The sequence below is a fragment of the Apodemus sylvaticus genome, chromosome 3, assembly GCF_947179515.1.
Source record: "Apodemus sylvaticus chromosome 3, mApoSyl1.1, whole genome shotgun sequence".
In the NCBI taxonomy this organism is placed as follows: Eukaryota; Metazoa; Chordata; class Mammalia; order Rodentia; family Muridae; genus Apodemus; species Apodemus sylvaticus.
This window is the reverse complement of record NC_067474.1, coordinates 118,123,703-118,139,401: the sequence shown is the minus strand read 5'-3', so window position 1 is coordinate 118,139,401 and position 15,699 is coordinate 118,123,703. Positions and strand designations below refer to the sequence as shown.

Here is a 15,699-nt window from a genome sequence, read left to right as displayed (position 1 = left end):
TAAGCATTCATTTGCTTCCAGTTACCTTAAAGAAAACTACATTTGTTGAAATTCAATTGTATATTGAATCTTGTTCTTGAAGTTCAGTGTTACTTTTTAAGAACAAAGCTCTCTCTTAACCATTATAATGGAGCTGTTCTTCTGCTCTGAGTTTGCAGAGGGCCTGTCTCACATGCTTCTGGGAAGATCAGAAATGACACTGTAGCTGCTGCCTAGAAAGGTGTATGTTATTCCCATTTCAGAGCCCAAGGACTGGAGTCTCAGACAGGTTTAAATACCTTGCCTAAACAGCAGAGCTAGCAAGTTGAACTCAGGAGAGCCACCTTTCTCACCACACCGCAGTTCCCTTGGTGGAAAGTGCATTTTTTAAAATGTCTTATCTGCTTGGAATAGAGAAATTGGACTTTAAAGTTCCTCTGGATGTCAATTCAGATTTGTTGAAGAAGGAAGTCCTAGGTAGGCAGACTTGCTGAGTTCCTAACTCAAGCCGTGAACTGTAAATGCGCTAAGGGTAGGACTAGAAACATGGGAGCAGGACACGGCTCTCAAGAGGGAGAAAAAACAAAAACAAACAAACTAAAACAATACAGAATAGTGCCGAGAAAACCCATGACTGCAAAGCACCAATGACAACCAGGTGCTGCTACCAGGCTTCTGGGTGTACCAGCTGTTCAGTCATTATTACGTGTCTCTGTGCTCCGATCCCATTAAGCTTGGAGGACAGAATGCCAAAGGAGATTTTTCCCTTACAGAGGCTGTGGTGGTTTGTATATGCTTGGTCCAGGAAGTGGCGCTAATAGGAGGTATGACCTTGTTGGAGTAGGTATGGCCTTGTTGGAGAAAGTATGTCACTGTGGGGGTGGACTTTAAGATGCTCCTCTTTAACTATACGGGGACCAAACCAGTCTTCTCCTAGTGGCTTTCAGATGAAGATGTAGAACTCTCAGCTTCTGCACCATGCCTATTTGAGCGAGGCCATGTTTCTGCCTTGATGATAATGGACTGAACCTCTGAATCTATAAGCTAGTCTCATTAAATGTTATCCTTATAAAGTCGCCTTGGTCATGGTGTCTGTTCACAGCTATAAACCTAACTAAGATGGAAGTCTATAAGAATTAGCATCCAAATCACCCCAGGACTGAAATATGACCTTGACGTTGTAGATGAGGAGATATGCTCTCCATCCCAGGACTCCTCTAAAGAGACATTGGAAGACTACAGGGGCAAGACCAGCTCAAAGCCATGCTTTCTTTATGTTACACTGTAGCTGCTCCCTAGTGACCTACATTCTCCAGCAAGGTATTTAAACAGAAGCATTTCCAGAAGGCATACAGAAGCAAAAGACTCAGGTGTCATGGTAACCACTCCCACTTATCTCCTTCTCACACAGCTTTTGGAGAAGCTAAATGTCTCCTAAATACAGCTCTGTATTTTATAATTTCTAACACTGTAACTAGTTTGAATATCAAGGAATTAAAGGAAGTACGTGGCCAGCATGAGGGCATGGCTGGGTGAATCACAGGCTCAACAAAGGGGTAGAAAGTGAAGAGTGCAGAAGGAGAGAGAGGTGACACGGTGACGCATCCCACAATGGCTTCTCCTTGCCCTGCTCCCATTCACTCCGTTGACTCATAAGCTTTTATTGACCCACAATGACCCATAAAGTTCCATGTCAAATGCAAGAGATTTGGGATGTCATGCATAGTCCTCCAAAGAAGGGTTGCTTGTACCAACTTGGAGGCAGCCGATGTCTTCAGCTGTGCATACCTCAACTGCAGACAATCTCGTTGCTCAAGGTCATGCCTACAATGGCTCCTGGAGTACTAACTGATATGGGGGGTATATGGCTCTCCTCAGCCAAACATAACACGGAGGCATCATTCAGGCTTGCTGCTGGCTACACAAGCATTCATCTCTCTCTGCCCACAGCATCCCACAAGTGTTAAACTCAAGGTCTCTGCCGGTAAACATCTTGCTCACTCAATTTGGGATTAGACCTAGATGGTTCTTCAGAAAGCCAGTTGGCATAAAGGAGGGACATTATCTTTGCACAACCATAACCAAGGATAAAAATCACAAGACATATTCAACAATGAATTTACCCCACTCTAAGAAGTAGCAGACCTTTTTTTGTACAGGAATAGTGGTGCACACGTAATCCCAGTGGTCAGGAGGCAGGACTTTGTTAATTCGAGGTTAGCCTGATCTCTGTAGTGAGTTCCAGACCAGCTAGTGATACACAGTAAGATCTTGTCTCAAACAAAACAAGAAAAAAGGTCTGAAGACAGAGAAGTCAATCTTATTCAGCCACACAAGATGCCTGAACTGAAAGATGTTTCCATTCAACCTGATGGTAGCTAATGTGTAGCATAGCATCCCCGTTCTTTAAAAATTAATGAGGCATTTTTGAAAGAGAACTTCCTACACCTTTCACTTTGTTTCTAACAGTCTCCCCCAAATAATCTGGGTTCATTTCTGATAGTGGCAGAAACTGCTAATGTCCTTCTAATTGTCATTTGATCCCCTTTCTTTTGGTAACAGAATCAGAATTATAGTCAGCCACTTGTGTTTTGGGGGTGGGGAGGACTACATTTCCCAGACTCCGTTGCAGCTGATGCCTCTATGGGAGTGAATTATTGTTAGGATCTTAGTGGTAATGATATATGCACTTTCTGAGTTAAAGCCTTAAAGAAAACACATGGTTTCCATTCTCTCTCTTCTCCATCTCAAAGTCTGGATAGAGACGTACTTGATGATGCAACAATCCCTGAAGGCCGAGCAATGATGTAGAAAGTTTCTGGACTTTTGAGTGACACTTAGTAATAGGATTCTTTAGCTTTATGGGCTATCTAGCAGTTTTGACATTAATGTGGGAGAGAGATAAACCATTTATATTATTAAAGACTTGATTTTTAAAAATCTCCAGTGAAGCAGCTGAAACCCAGTGCTCTATCTTATACAAATGTGAGATCCAAAACATGGGTGATTTTCATTGTCTGTCAAAGAGGCTTCTGTTACAACGAGTGATAGTTTATGCAGAGAGCACTTGACTTTTGAGTGCTTAACCCTAAATGAGATGAATGTATCGGTTCTCAAAGTCTCAAAGAACTTTATAGAAGAAGGGGGTAGAAAGGCTAAGAACTAGAGGATGAGAAGCAGTACTGTCCATTGCTGTCGTCTGGACATGACACGGTGGTTTCACTTAAACTACAGAGACATGGTCCATCAAGCACCCTGTCATGGATGGGCAAAGGGCTCCTAAGATCCTGCTCTTTCCAAGGGACTATGTACAATTGACTGTTATACAGGGAAGTGGGAGCCATAGTCCTCATTCTTGTAGCCAGTGCATTCCACCATTCAAGCAAATAACTGTTCACCCATGCTCATGCAGGTAATGCATTCGATGCAGTGCAACTATTCTACACACCACCCCCCAAAACCATGAAAGCAGGAAGTACACCTGAAAAGAAGGGGTTTGGTGGGAGATGGAGGTAGACATGATAATAGGGGAGATTTTGATAAAGGGATTATATGCATGAAATTGTAAAAGAATAAGTGAACTTGGAAAGTTTAAACACTAAAAACCATTAAAATAATTAGACCATCTCACCACTGTCCGAAGACAAATACTGAGAATGAAGGGAAAGAGGAACACTTAGGCACTGCTGCTGGGAAAGTAAACTGGTGTAGTTATCTTAGAAGTCAATGTGAAGGTTCTTCAAGAACAGAAGTACCATCGGACCCAGCTACATGATTCCCAGGTGTATGTCTATAGTTAGCATTCCGTGAGACACTTGCACATCTGTGATTTTTGCCGTGTTGTTCACAAGAGCTAAGCAGTGAAACCATCATAGATGTCCGTCAACAGACCAATGCACAAAGGAAAGGTGGTACATATGGACAATTGGAGCTTCTTTTGGGCATAGAAATAAATGGTGGTATGGCATCTACAGGATAATTTATGGAAATAAAAGGTCATTTCAAATAAAATGCTGCATGCTTTCATATGCAGGTTACAGATGCGTGTGTGTGTGTGTGTGTGTGTGTGTGTGTGTGTGTGTGTGTGAGAGAGAGAGAGAGAGAGAGAGAGAGAGAGAGAGAGAGATGAAAGTAAGAGGGGGACCATGAGAAGGGATACAGAGATCTTAAAAGAGCGCCGATGGGGGCAGGCAGTAATGGAACTCATACAACATGAAGACAGTGGAGAAGAGTATTTGGGCAGAGAAATGAAACCGCCAAGAACAGGAGGGTGAAGGAGGATAAATAAAAAAGCATTTGGACATGTGTGTCTAAAAACGTATAATAAAATCTGTCACTTCATTTAATAATTAAAAAATATATAAAAAGAAAAAAAAGAATAAAAATCCTCCATATTCCCTTGTTGCTGAAGCTTTGTTTCGACAAGAATTATTTTCAGGTAAGTGTGCCATGATGTGTCTGCATATGATGGGTCTGCACATGATGGGTCTGCACATGATGTTGCTTATTTTATATTACTTATTTGATGAACAATTTGACTAGTTTATAAAGGGGAGCTAAGAAGAATGAAACCAATTCACAATAAAAGAAGTTGAGTGAGTTATAATTAAGGAAGGCAAATTCGGAGATGAGTGAAAGAGTCACGTGAAATACAACTTCTAATTAAAAATCTCAAAATTGGGGCTGGAAAGATGGCAAAAAGCACCAGGTGCTCTTCCAGAGGATCTGGGTTCAATTCCCAGCACCCACATGGTGACCCACAACCATCTGTAATTCCAGTCCCAAGGTACACATTATTTTTTGGCTTCTGTAGGCATTGCATGCACATAGTGTAGAAACATACATGCAGGAAAAACACACAGATACAATAAACAAACAAATAAATATATAGAAATCTTGAAGAGAAGTCAGAACCTCTACTGAAACCTTGCTAAGATCCATTTGGAGTCTTGTCTCTATATTAATGCTGGGTTTGATGTTTTTACAGCATAACAAAAACGACCTTAGTGGAAGATTCTGGTGCAGCATTCACTGACTTAGGAAATCCATTCCCTCTAACCCTGAAGGAAAGTCTGACTGCCTGACTGGAAACATCCAAAGCTTTGCCAGGGTCATTGGTTGTTTCATCGTGACACTGTCTGAACTTTATAAAGTTATTTTTGTCCACATGCTTCTGATAAGATACAGCATTTGATTTATTTCTACATAGAGTATCTAGAAAAGGGCAGGGATTCTAAGGCCACATACGTTCAGCCCTCTCTCTATATATACATGTATGGGCACTCAGAATGTGCCTGTGCTCATCTGTCCCCAAAAAGAGTATCAAGAACTCATTCCTATCCTGAATATCAAAATTACAAATATGAGGGAGTTACTCTAATGAAAGAAAGGTTCCAGGTAGAGGGAACAAATCAGAGTGGGACCCGAGAGCAGCCATCCACGCTGGGGAGGGTGTCCACTGCTCTACTCTGCTGCAGCCTCAGTGTCCGTCTACCATGTTTCCATTCGCTCCTTCTCATCTCCTTGGCTTTAACCACCTGATGGCAGTGGCTTGCCTTACAGACAGCTTCTGAGGAAGCTTCCAGCTTCCAGGCACTGTTCTTGCTGTGCCTCAGTAGCATATCGGGTTGGAAGAAAACACACCAAATGACTTGGGCACACATTCATTTTCTACCCAGTTGATCCCACCCTGCCTAGATTCCATGGGCTTTTAGCTACATTTCTGGGACCTGAATAGAAAGCCCCCTTTCCCACACAGTCATCCTTTTAATCGGGTGGATTTGCCTTCTTCCATCTCCCCACTTCCAAATACCCACTCAATTTATCATGCCCCAAAGAAGAGTGGATATAAACTTGTTTCTGCTATTGAAGTAGATTTTCTTAAAATAATCAAGCAAACAAACAAACTATGACTCAAGAAGTGAAAGGTGAGGAGAAAGGCTGAACTGTGAAAATGAAATCAGAGGGTTGGCAGGCCACGGTGCTTCCTGGCCTACGATTCCTAAGCTGGGATGTGAGTTTAAAATCCACACCTTCCATTTCGGAGGAGAAAGAAACTGCAGATCATGCTTTGGTTAAGGTAGCAGATGAATATATGATGAAAAATTACTGCAAAGTCCATCCGCAATGGCTGGGTTACTATCAGCAATCATCTTAATTTTCACAGATAGTTGGAATCAAGGCCACTGTAAGCACAATAATCTAAGCTTTAGGTTTTTGTTTTTTAATCCTGGGAGGGCAAAAGTTTATTCTCAAAGGATAAACAATTACAATTGTTTTAAAGAGGTTACTTGAGATATTTCTAGAAGCCACTAGAAAGTGGCATTTATTAACTAAGCTGTTGAGGGGGAAACTCACTCGGGAATCTCACTGGGGAGTGTGCATCTGTGCTCACTGCTATTCTTAGAAACAAATGCTGGCAATCTTCAAACCCCAGAGATAAAATACTTGAAATATTAGCACTCAGACTCAGCAACTAAAGAAATTAAGTGGTTAGGAATGAAGAGTGGGAGCCCAGATTATGGGAGAAGACCAGTAAGAGTAACATAAACTCCGTGAGGTGCCTCAATATCAAGAGTATTTAAAATGGTTTGAGGATAAAATATAATGAAGAATGTGAGTTTTAGAAATCTGGTGAGATTTTATTTATTTACTATGATTTTGGAGAATCCCAAGGGGAAGTATTTTTTAAAAGTAATTTTTCTGACTTTTGTATATTTTCATGAAGACAGAAATGGCTAGTAAAATTCATATATATATGTATATATATTTAAAATTATGTCTATCATTAGTAAGTTTGAAAGATCTTTTTGTTATTTTTTTCTTTGTTTGATGCTTATTAGAAAATAAAAGAAAACACAGTTTCATGTGCCTTTGCTAGTTTGAAAGGCACAGGAACTGCAATATAAGAGGATAAGAGTAAGTTATTCAGGGGCTGCAGAGTTCATCAGATTGGACCCACGTCACTCTTAGCACATGTAGCAGAACACAGCTCTCTGCCCAGCCATACTAAAGCTTACATGGAGACTCCACTCACCACAGGCGATGGGGAAAGTGCGATGTTGCCTATTGAAGCCTTCAGCTCGTCCACAGTCGCTGCATTCTTAAGGACATCCTTAGATTGCAAGGGTTTAATCTTGATATTGAATTTCTTGTGTGATTCTTCTTCCTCTTCAGATTCACTTGAAGAATAAAAGTGCTTTCCTTTGGTAGGTAGAACACAGTTAAAGACACTTAGCTCTTTCTTCTGCTGGGAGTTATGGGTGAGGGTAAGACAAGGACTAACACCCACAGACCAAAGCAAAAGTAACCTCAGGTGGCAGGGAAACAAAGCAAAATCAACAAAATTGAGGGAGGGAAAGGTTAGGTTCACTGTCCTCAGAAGCTTACGAAGAATTGAACTCTGAGGAGCATTGGTCAAAGTCCTACATTTGTATTTGTGTGTGTGTGTGTATGTGTGTGTGTGTGAAGTGAAGTTTGTGAATCACACTCAGCTCACAGACAAGAACTCAGGAGGTTACTCATCTCCAGACATGGGACAGCTACTTTAAGGGATGCCTATGAAGAGTCTTAAGGGTTTTGGAGTTGGCCAGAGTAAGGCAAGGGTGCTTGAGTCTTTCAGGGCAGAGTTGAAAGAAGAGGGCAGTAAAGCTCTTTGCTGCTTACAGTTAATAACACTGCCATTTTAAGGTACAGCAGGCAATCTGGGGGTCACAGTGCGCTGGCTGTCTTAGAGCACATTTCCTCCACCCATTGCTTTATCTCTCTCTCCCTCGACTAGATCAGGGCACATCCATGCTTGTCAGCCACCAGGCTGTCCTGGGGGATAGTTATTCATCTCTGAGACTAAGTATAGTAGCTTTGGTTATTTTGTCACATCCATGAAACCTGAATTTAGTTTACTCGTTCCTCAGACAATATACATTTAAAACATTTAAAAAGAAAGGATATAGCCTGGTTCTTCAGGTCTGATGCTATAACCTTCTTCATCTAGCTCAGGTGAGTTCTGTAAGACACAAATGCACATTCATATACATATTACATGCATATATGTATACACACATGTATATAACAGTAATAAAGAATAATTATTCAGTAATTGAGAGGAAGTTGGGGGTGCGTGAGGAGCTGGAGGCTGGAACAATGGTAAATTACATGATGGCAGCACTCTTGTTCAAATTCTCAAAAAATAAGGTATAGATACATGTTACGTGGTTATTATTCCAAAATGACAGAGGAATTGTTTTCCTTCTAGAATCTTCTACTCAAAAATATAGACAAGCCTGTTAGTTTAAACGGTTGAGGATTTAGCATTTGGAAGTGAATGCTAAGCAATATGTGTTTAAATCTTTATTCAAGGATATTGGAAGGACTCCAATGTATGACCCACAAAAGAAAGCACTCAAAGAGAACTTACCAGGCCTTTCCTACAAGCTAAGCAAGACTGTTGATTGAAATGCAAACTATTTGCCCTAAGGGAAATTAAAACATGTTCCCGGAGACAGAAAATTATAGAGAAAATAGCACAATATAGCAATGTTCGGTATTAAAAATGAGGGGACAATAGATTAGTTTTAAGAATAAGGGGCGCTGCTGGAGCCTTTCAATGTAGATAGAGGGTAGAGTTGGGGCATGGGGTTTCTGCACAGTGGTGGGAAGAGCCTGGGTTGGGACACCATGGCAGGAATAGACACTGTGTGACTCAGGTGCTGAAGATCCAAGTATCAAAGGTGGCATGACCGGAAAATAAGCTGTGCAGTGGGGGTGAGGGGGGTGGCTGGGCACCAGACCACGTGTGACTGTGTGCTTTGTCTTGCTAGGGATGCTGAGGTTTCTTAATTACAGTAAAGCATGCTGGGGGCAGAATGGTGAGATTGGTGGCAGGAGGAAGGATGACTCATTTAAAATACCTGTGCCCACTCAGACATGCTTGCTAAGACTGTGGCTCAAGTTTTGGTGATGGTATAGGATGAACCAAGGACATCTAGAGGAACTGGTTGTCAGTTCTTAGTGATAGAAGGAAAAAGAGGAGGGAAGTTTCAAGAAGATTTTAAGGTTTCTATCTTCCAGTCCTGGGAGTCTGACTGCCAGAGGAATCTAACAGCAGAGAGCTGATACTTTTAGGGGAAAGCTGGAGAAGATAAAAGACAGTGTGCATTTGGGGGTTCATCTATACCATCCTCGCTTCTGTTATAAATGTGTGGCACAGCCTCACCAAATAACATGACAAACCTACTTGGCAAGAATGAGCCGAATAAGTAAAAAGGAAGCAAAGTGTAATCTGATGATGTGTCAGCACGAGTCTGACTTTCTCCTTGACTCCATGTGCTTTGAGACTGAATCCTCAGCCTATGAAGGAAAGACCGTGCCCTGCTGAAGTTGGGATTGGAGAGACAGCAGTGAGAGATCTCTGATGCAAACATGGTTTACATGTTCTATACATGTTAGAAATCTGAGGGTAGTGCAGGTTGGATGAACAGGCTGCTCTGTTGTGGTTAGTGACGTGTGTCGAAATGGTGCTAAGAATTACAGGGAAAGTTTAGATCTCAGCTGGAAATCTACCTTCAGTCCCTGAGAATCAACTATCACTTGCCCTGGGAAAAATGTGTACCATATAGTTTTCATCACATATCCCAGGCTCAGTAGTTAATTTCTTTGGCTCTACATTCAAAGCTGCTTAGAAAGGGAGCTACCTGGATTTAATATGAGAAAAAGTATTTTTGATTACAGCTGCGGGTTTAGCCTATTCCTGGAATGTGCAAGCAGTTAGCTCAGAGTCCTCACAGCACCAGGTAACTGCTGTATCTATTGACCACACTCTAATACACGTAGCTGGTATTCAGAGAGGCTAGGTCTTGGAGCCAGGTTTGATAGACTCTAGTGCTGTGAATGTCAGAACGTCCTAAGCACGACAGACATTTCCTAATGAAGCATACAGCTTTCCAACAATTTCTATGTCCTATTATGTATCTCAGTACCTCAATTCATTTTAAAGTTGTATATAAATAAAAATGTTCTTATACTTACATATCTTTCCCAATCAATTTCTGCATAAAATCCATTTGGTGCCCCATTGCTTTTCTTCTGTAATAAATTTGAAAATAAATTTAGGAGGAAGACATCTAAATGAAAAAAACCCCACCCATAATGGAACAAAAAACCCACTTAACTCTTATCTGTACTTAGCATGAGCTATCAAAAGACAGATTAGAGCATCCTATGGTAAGAAGCACATTGGTGTAACTGAGCGGTAAATGGGGCTGCCAAGGCACTGGATGAGAAGCTCGCGCACATATTTCACAAGACTGAAAATTAGGCATAGCTAGCATTAAAAGGTTATTCAATCACTGATGAACTTGTCAGGTTTACATTGATTTAATTCTCTGTATCTTGAGGATTAAAATCATATGGATATAAAACAGAAACCTTTGACTTCTGTGCTGCTGACATAAAATAGTTCCTATATGCTGAGTCACTAATTGCGGAATTATTTTCACCATGACTCAATTGATAAAATAGAAATGCAATCATCTTTAGATTAGTTCATTCAGCTCCTACTCACTGAAAATCATGTTGCTATTCTTTCCAAATTGCTCCTCTTATCAAATTACTAAAATATAATTTGAAGATCAAGGGCGAGTTTCTCTTTTCATGCGTTCTGTGCTTCCATTAGCACACATTGGTGCAAGAAGATGGGAAAACAATGTGGTTCTGTTATCTAAGTTTTATTTTGACTTACAATAGAATCATGACACATGAGCACACACACTTGACCAAGGAGGTGGCACCCTCCAAGAGGAAATTAATAAGCTTCTCTATTTTTTTATTTTTTATTTTTGGATGAATGCACAAATAAGGTTAGTGATGAAGGGTTCATTCAATAACATTCTTGCATTTTGCACACAAAGCGATGCTAAATCATTGAGTAATAGCAGACCTCAGAACAACACATATGGTGACGTATGGGGCCTGAGGACAGGGCCTCTCATTTTGCAATCACAAGTAAGGCCTCTTGCTTTACTTGTTGCTGGTAACTATCCAAGTGGACAAGTAGAGGAAGCTTTTCACCTATATACAGAGTATTTCTAGAAAACCCAGGAGAACTGTTACCATCCATTAACACTTAGTGAAGTTGACTGGGCATTCTAAGAACAGGCTGTGTGTGACTCAGTGAGGGGTATAGTGCCCAGGGTAAGTGGCATGCTCCGCTTGCTAGGGACTATCACTGCATGAGAGTTCACCAAGCCTTGCATCCAGCTCTGTGAGGTCTGTGCTGGCTGCTCCTTTTCCTATTCCGCATAAAGATGTCTGGTGTGCAGACATACATCATTTCACTCCTCCCACAGAACTGCCTTTGTGATGTTTGAGCATCAGTGGCAGTTTTCCCAGTTTGTCAAAGGCCTTTAAAAACCTGTTGCTAGCTCTGCCTGTGGGCATTATAATGCTCCTGTTGAGAACCTGGTCAACGTTATGTGGAAAAAGGCCTGCTTCCAATTTTGTATAAATAGCTTCTGCTTTACCAATCTGTCTGTATATGGTTTTGCTGCAAGATGCTTCAACTCTAAGAGACCATATATAATAACCAACTTCAGCGTAAAATTTGACTTACTAATAGGGGATCAAATAAGCCAAACTGACTCCAGAGACACAAACCCATAGATATTGTCACCAGTGTAACTCTGCCACCAGTGTGCCTTTCGCTTTTTAAATTGTTCCTTCTTACAGAAGAGTGCTATTATAAACTCAAAAAAGGTAAATTAAAGACTGCAAAGTTTGTCTAATTCTACAGCTTTCTTCTCTGTTATTACTCTCTGCGATTAAACCTTCTTAAATTCAAGATACTCTACAAGTTCATATAAATAAGCTATATCTACATATGTATATGCATGTATTACTATATTTATATTTTTTTCTTGACAACATATATTTAACACTTGCATAAAGAATTTACTACATGTCTAGATTTGGGCCTAGTTAATGTTTCTTTGTTTCTATGGAAACCAATAGAAGATTGACACAAGGGAAAACAAAAATCTGGGAATATTTTTCTCTTATAGCAATATTAAAAACAAATACCAAATCCAAACCACACACTGTAATAGTACATTACTTTGGTAAGCAATTCAGCAACACACACACACACACACACACACACACACACACACATGCACACTTTATTAGAGGAATTGATAATTTGTTCTCATTCATGCACATTTATTGCAACAACTATTTTTTGTTTGTTTCTCAAGTGAACAAGGTAAGTCAGGTAGTCACTGGGATTTTTCTGGTTAAGCACAAGGGTAAGTAATTGTTTTTAAACAAGGTATAGCTCATAGTTAGCGGATGTGTCAGTTTTCAGTGGAAGACATCAAAGTAGGGAGGTATGTAGCAAAGGACCATGGCGGTCAGTTCGTCCTAAGGTTGACAGCAGTACCTAAGTGGTGGTTATTTTTCATCTTGGAGTCTGAGTCATATGCTATTTTATTTTTTCCCTTTTTCTCTTTTCTAAAACTTTAGGTCTATGTAGCATAACTCTTATAACCTGAGTATTTGATTGTTTTTAAAGGTGACTGTCACCCATGGTCATAATCATCTTGTTCTCATAGGCATTTTAACTTTGGATAATGTGAGGAGCTAGATCTGTCGTTCTCATCCTGTGGGTCACAACCCCCTGGGGTGTCAAATGGCACTTTCACAGGGTTTAAATATCATCTTATATATTTACACTAGGATTCATAACAGTAGAAAAATTGTAGTTATGAAGTAGAAAATAGTTTTATGGTTGGGGTGGGGGGTTCACCACAACACAAAGCACTATATTAAAGGACTGCAGCATTAGGAAGTTTGAGCACCACTGAGTTAGATCAAGAACTATAGTAATGATTTCTTTCAATTGAGAACTCAACAGTTATATGTTTCCACTGTGAACGTCCCCACTCCCTTTATGGTGAGGTCAGCTTACAGCTACACAGTGATCTTAAAAATATGGGATATACTGTCAAATGTTATCATCTCGTCTCCTAAATACACTTAAGTCACTTTGTAAGGAATCTTACAAGACAGCACTCTCCAGCGAAGTGAGAGTGTTGTAAACATGAAAACACTCTCTGTGTTGTTCTGTATGTAGTCATTAGACAGGAGGGGCTATACAGTATTTGAAACATGGTGAGTGTGACAAAGGGACTGAATTTTAAATAGCTTCCTAGAGCTACACAGCTGTAGTTAATACACAGATTGGCCCAGGATCAGCATACCTGACTCCAGATTTCCTGGTCATGATTACTGGTTTCCAAAGGACAGGGTCCTGCCAAACTCCTGATATTATTGATAATATAGTTGGAATTTATTTTACCAAGTGCAATCTAACTCAAATTGCATGTTGATATTTATACTATAGTCAAAGTCATCTGGTACAGATGCCAGAATCTTTTAAAAACATGGAAAGTTTAAATCCTTGTCTTTGCCGCAGACAAAAGACAACACAAGTCTTTAGGCTTGGTTATTCTCTTAATGGAATCTTCAGGACGTAAGCACATGATGTTCGTATGGTTGATTTAAAGCCTGTACCTGGATAGTCAAGAAGTGATTTGGAGTTACCTTGTTGACTGACTAGGGGATACTGTGCTTCCAGAGCTGAGATGGGGATTTCCCTCCCTGTTTCTACAACCCCTCGGAAATTCCAAACTGAAGTCTGTGTCCTTACCGAAGCTTTCTTCCCTCCTTCACGCGTACACTCTGCTTTGCTATGGTAGGGTGGCTCGTGTGGGCTGGGCTGCTGGAATTGATTGTTTTCATGTAGAAAAAAGTTGTTAAAGGATCTGTTTGTTCTTCAAGACACATAAAGAATCACACGGAGTCAGCAAACATATCACAGTAGAGACAACCTCTAGACCAAATTGTTCAGCCTACCAATCGTGGCAGGGTTCTGTAAGCGAAGAGTGGACTTTGGGGCCCATAACGAGGCTCTATTCAGCAGGCCAGTTTGGCTAAGCCAAGAGAGGAAGTGGGAAGGAGCAAGATGGGCTGGGGCACCAGGGGCCATTTGGATCCTCATTCAGATGGTACTTAGTCCACAATAGAGAACAGACACCAAGACAATACAGGAAGGGACTGGGCAGTCTCTGATTGCATTTCTCATCTGTGATTATAAGGCCTAGCTTCTCTCTCCCCCTGATCAAAGCCTTTCAAAAGATCAACAGAGAGCAACAGTGCTCACAGAGGGCAATCCCAGAACCGTGCCCTTTCCTGCCTGCATGTTTAGAGACAAACAGAACAGATCTCGCAGCCAGGGACTCTGACCCTGGTACCCCAGTGTAGTGTGGAGAATTAGAACCGCTTAGGGAAAGTTGCAGTTACCCTGCAGCAATTAAGAGTTTGTCTCTGGGTTAGAATGTGTTGTCACACACAGCTACCTGAGGTCTAGACGTTGTGACAAACAGCTCTGCCAATGATGGATGGGTATACACTCAGCCAGTGAGCAGCAAGACACACCCACCTTCACACCATGCAGCCCTGCCCTGCAGCCTCATCAGTGATGGGCTCCATCAGAGTCTGAGAGACTGAATTTACGTATGGCCATATTGAAGCTACGGCCCGGCTATTTGGTTCCCGATTTGTTTACAAGTTCAGCACACCTGTAGCTTGTAGAATCTCATTCATAAAAGTACAATCACCAGCAGCTCCTTGAAAAAGCAATCAGCGGGTCCGGAAGCTGTGTCAACCTGTCAAAGGGGTTTCAGCCGGCAGATTCAAGGACTTAAAAAATCATTTTGAGTTTTAGAACAAGTTCAGGCTGAGATGCCTACAGATTAATAATGGATGTATTCACTCTAGCCCACAACACTGGGGCTCTGAATTTGGTGGTCAAGTGTTTGGGAGAAATTTGAACATTTTCCAGTAGAGCTTACAGCTAAATTATAATTTCCAATTATCCATGAAGGCGAATTCTCCTTTTTAGAGAAAATGTGCTTTTTTCTGAAGGTAGTCTTTTCTAGAATAGAATAGTTGTTCTATTTCTGGAAAAATTAAAATTAACTAATTCCTTCTTCTTATGAGCATTTTGGCTTATGGCATTTCTAACTAATAACAGAGAGGACACAGGCTGTTAATAAATGATTTTCCAGGACTTGGGACAGTGCAGGGAGAACCCAGGGAGATCTGGACAGCATTATGGCCAGCCTGCAGCCTGTGCTTAGGAGCATCTTCAACACCACGTGCCACGGCACACATCCCAGCAGATGTTTAGACTGGGGTTCCTTAGAGGAACAGAGACTTAGTGGGGTAGCGATGCGACCTCAGAGACGATGGTGAGCAGGGGGTGGCTGGGAGGGAGGGAGAAAAGACAAGACTAAGAGAGTGAGAGAAGCCAGGAATAGCAATCCAACGAGGGCAGAGGAGGTGACAGAGCCTGGCAGAGGCATAGACGGGAGCACAGAGGACCCGGGAGAGGACCACGCTGGAAGCAAGAAGACACAGAAGCAGAGAGTACCTGAGACAGAGTTAAGGAGAGGGCTCTGAGCCAGAAGCAAGAGGTGAGGAGAAGCTGGGTCTTCTGGGCCTTTTTTTTCCCCTGCTGAATAGAGCCTTGATTATAGAGGTACCCAAAGTCTGATCAATTTCATTCTACTTTTTTAAAAGAACATTTCATAGCAAGAATCACATGAATGCAAAAGGCACCCCATAGCTGAAAACTCTTAAAACAGAAGCAGAAGAAGAACTCCT

General features: G+C 41.3%; 1 protein-coding gene across 1 annotated transcript in view; it reads right to left on the bottom strand.

Annotated features, from left to right (window-relative positions):
• The window catches only part of Sgip1 (SH3GL interacting endocytic adaptor 1), a 216,754-nt gene that overhangs the window by 81,559 nt on the left and 119,496 nt on the right, over window positions 1–15,699 (bottom strand). The window contains exons 5-8 of the mRNA XM_052176861.1: window positions 13,682–13,753; window positions 10,006–10,062; window positions 7,930–7,984; window positions 7,016–7,191 (exon numbers count right to left, since the gene is read on the bottom strand). Coding sequence (XP_052032821.1) covers window positions 7,016–7,191; window positions 7,930–7,984; window positions 10,006–10,062; window positions 13,682–13,753 — 360 coding nt within the window. The remainder of the gene's footprint in view (window positions 1–7,015; window positions 7,192–7,929; window positions 7,985–10,005; window positions 10,063–13,681; window positions 13,754–15,699) is intronic.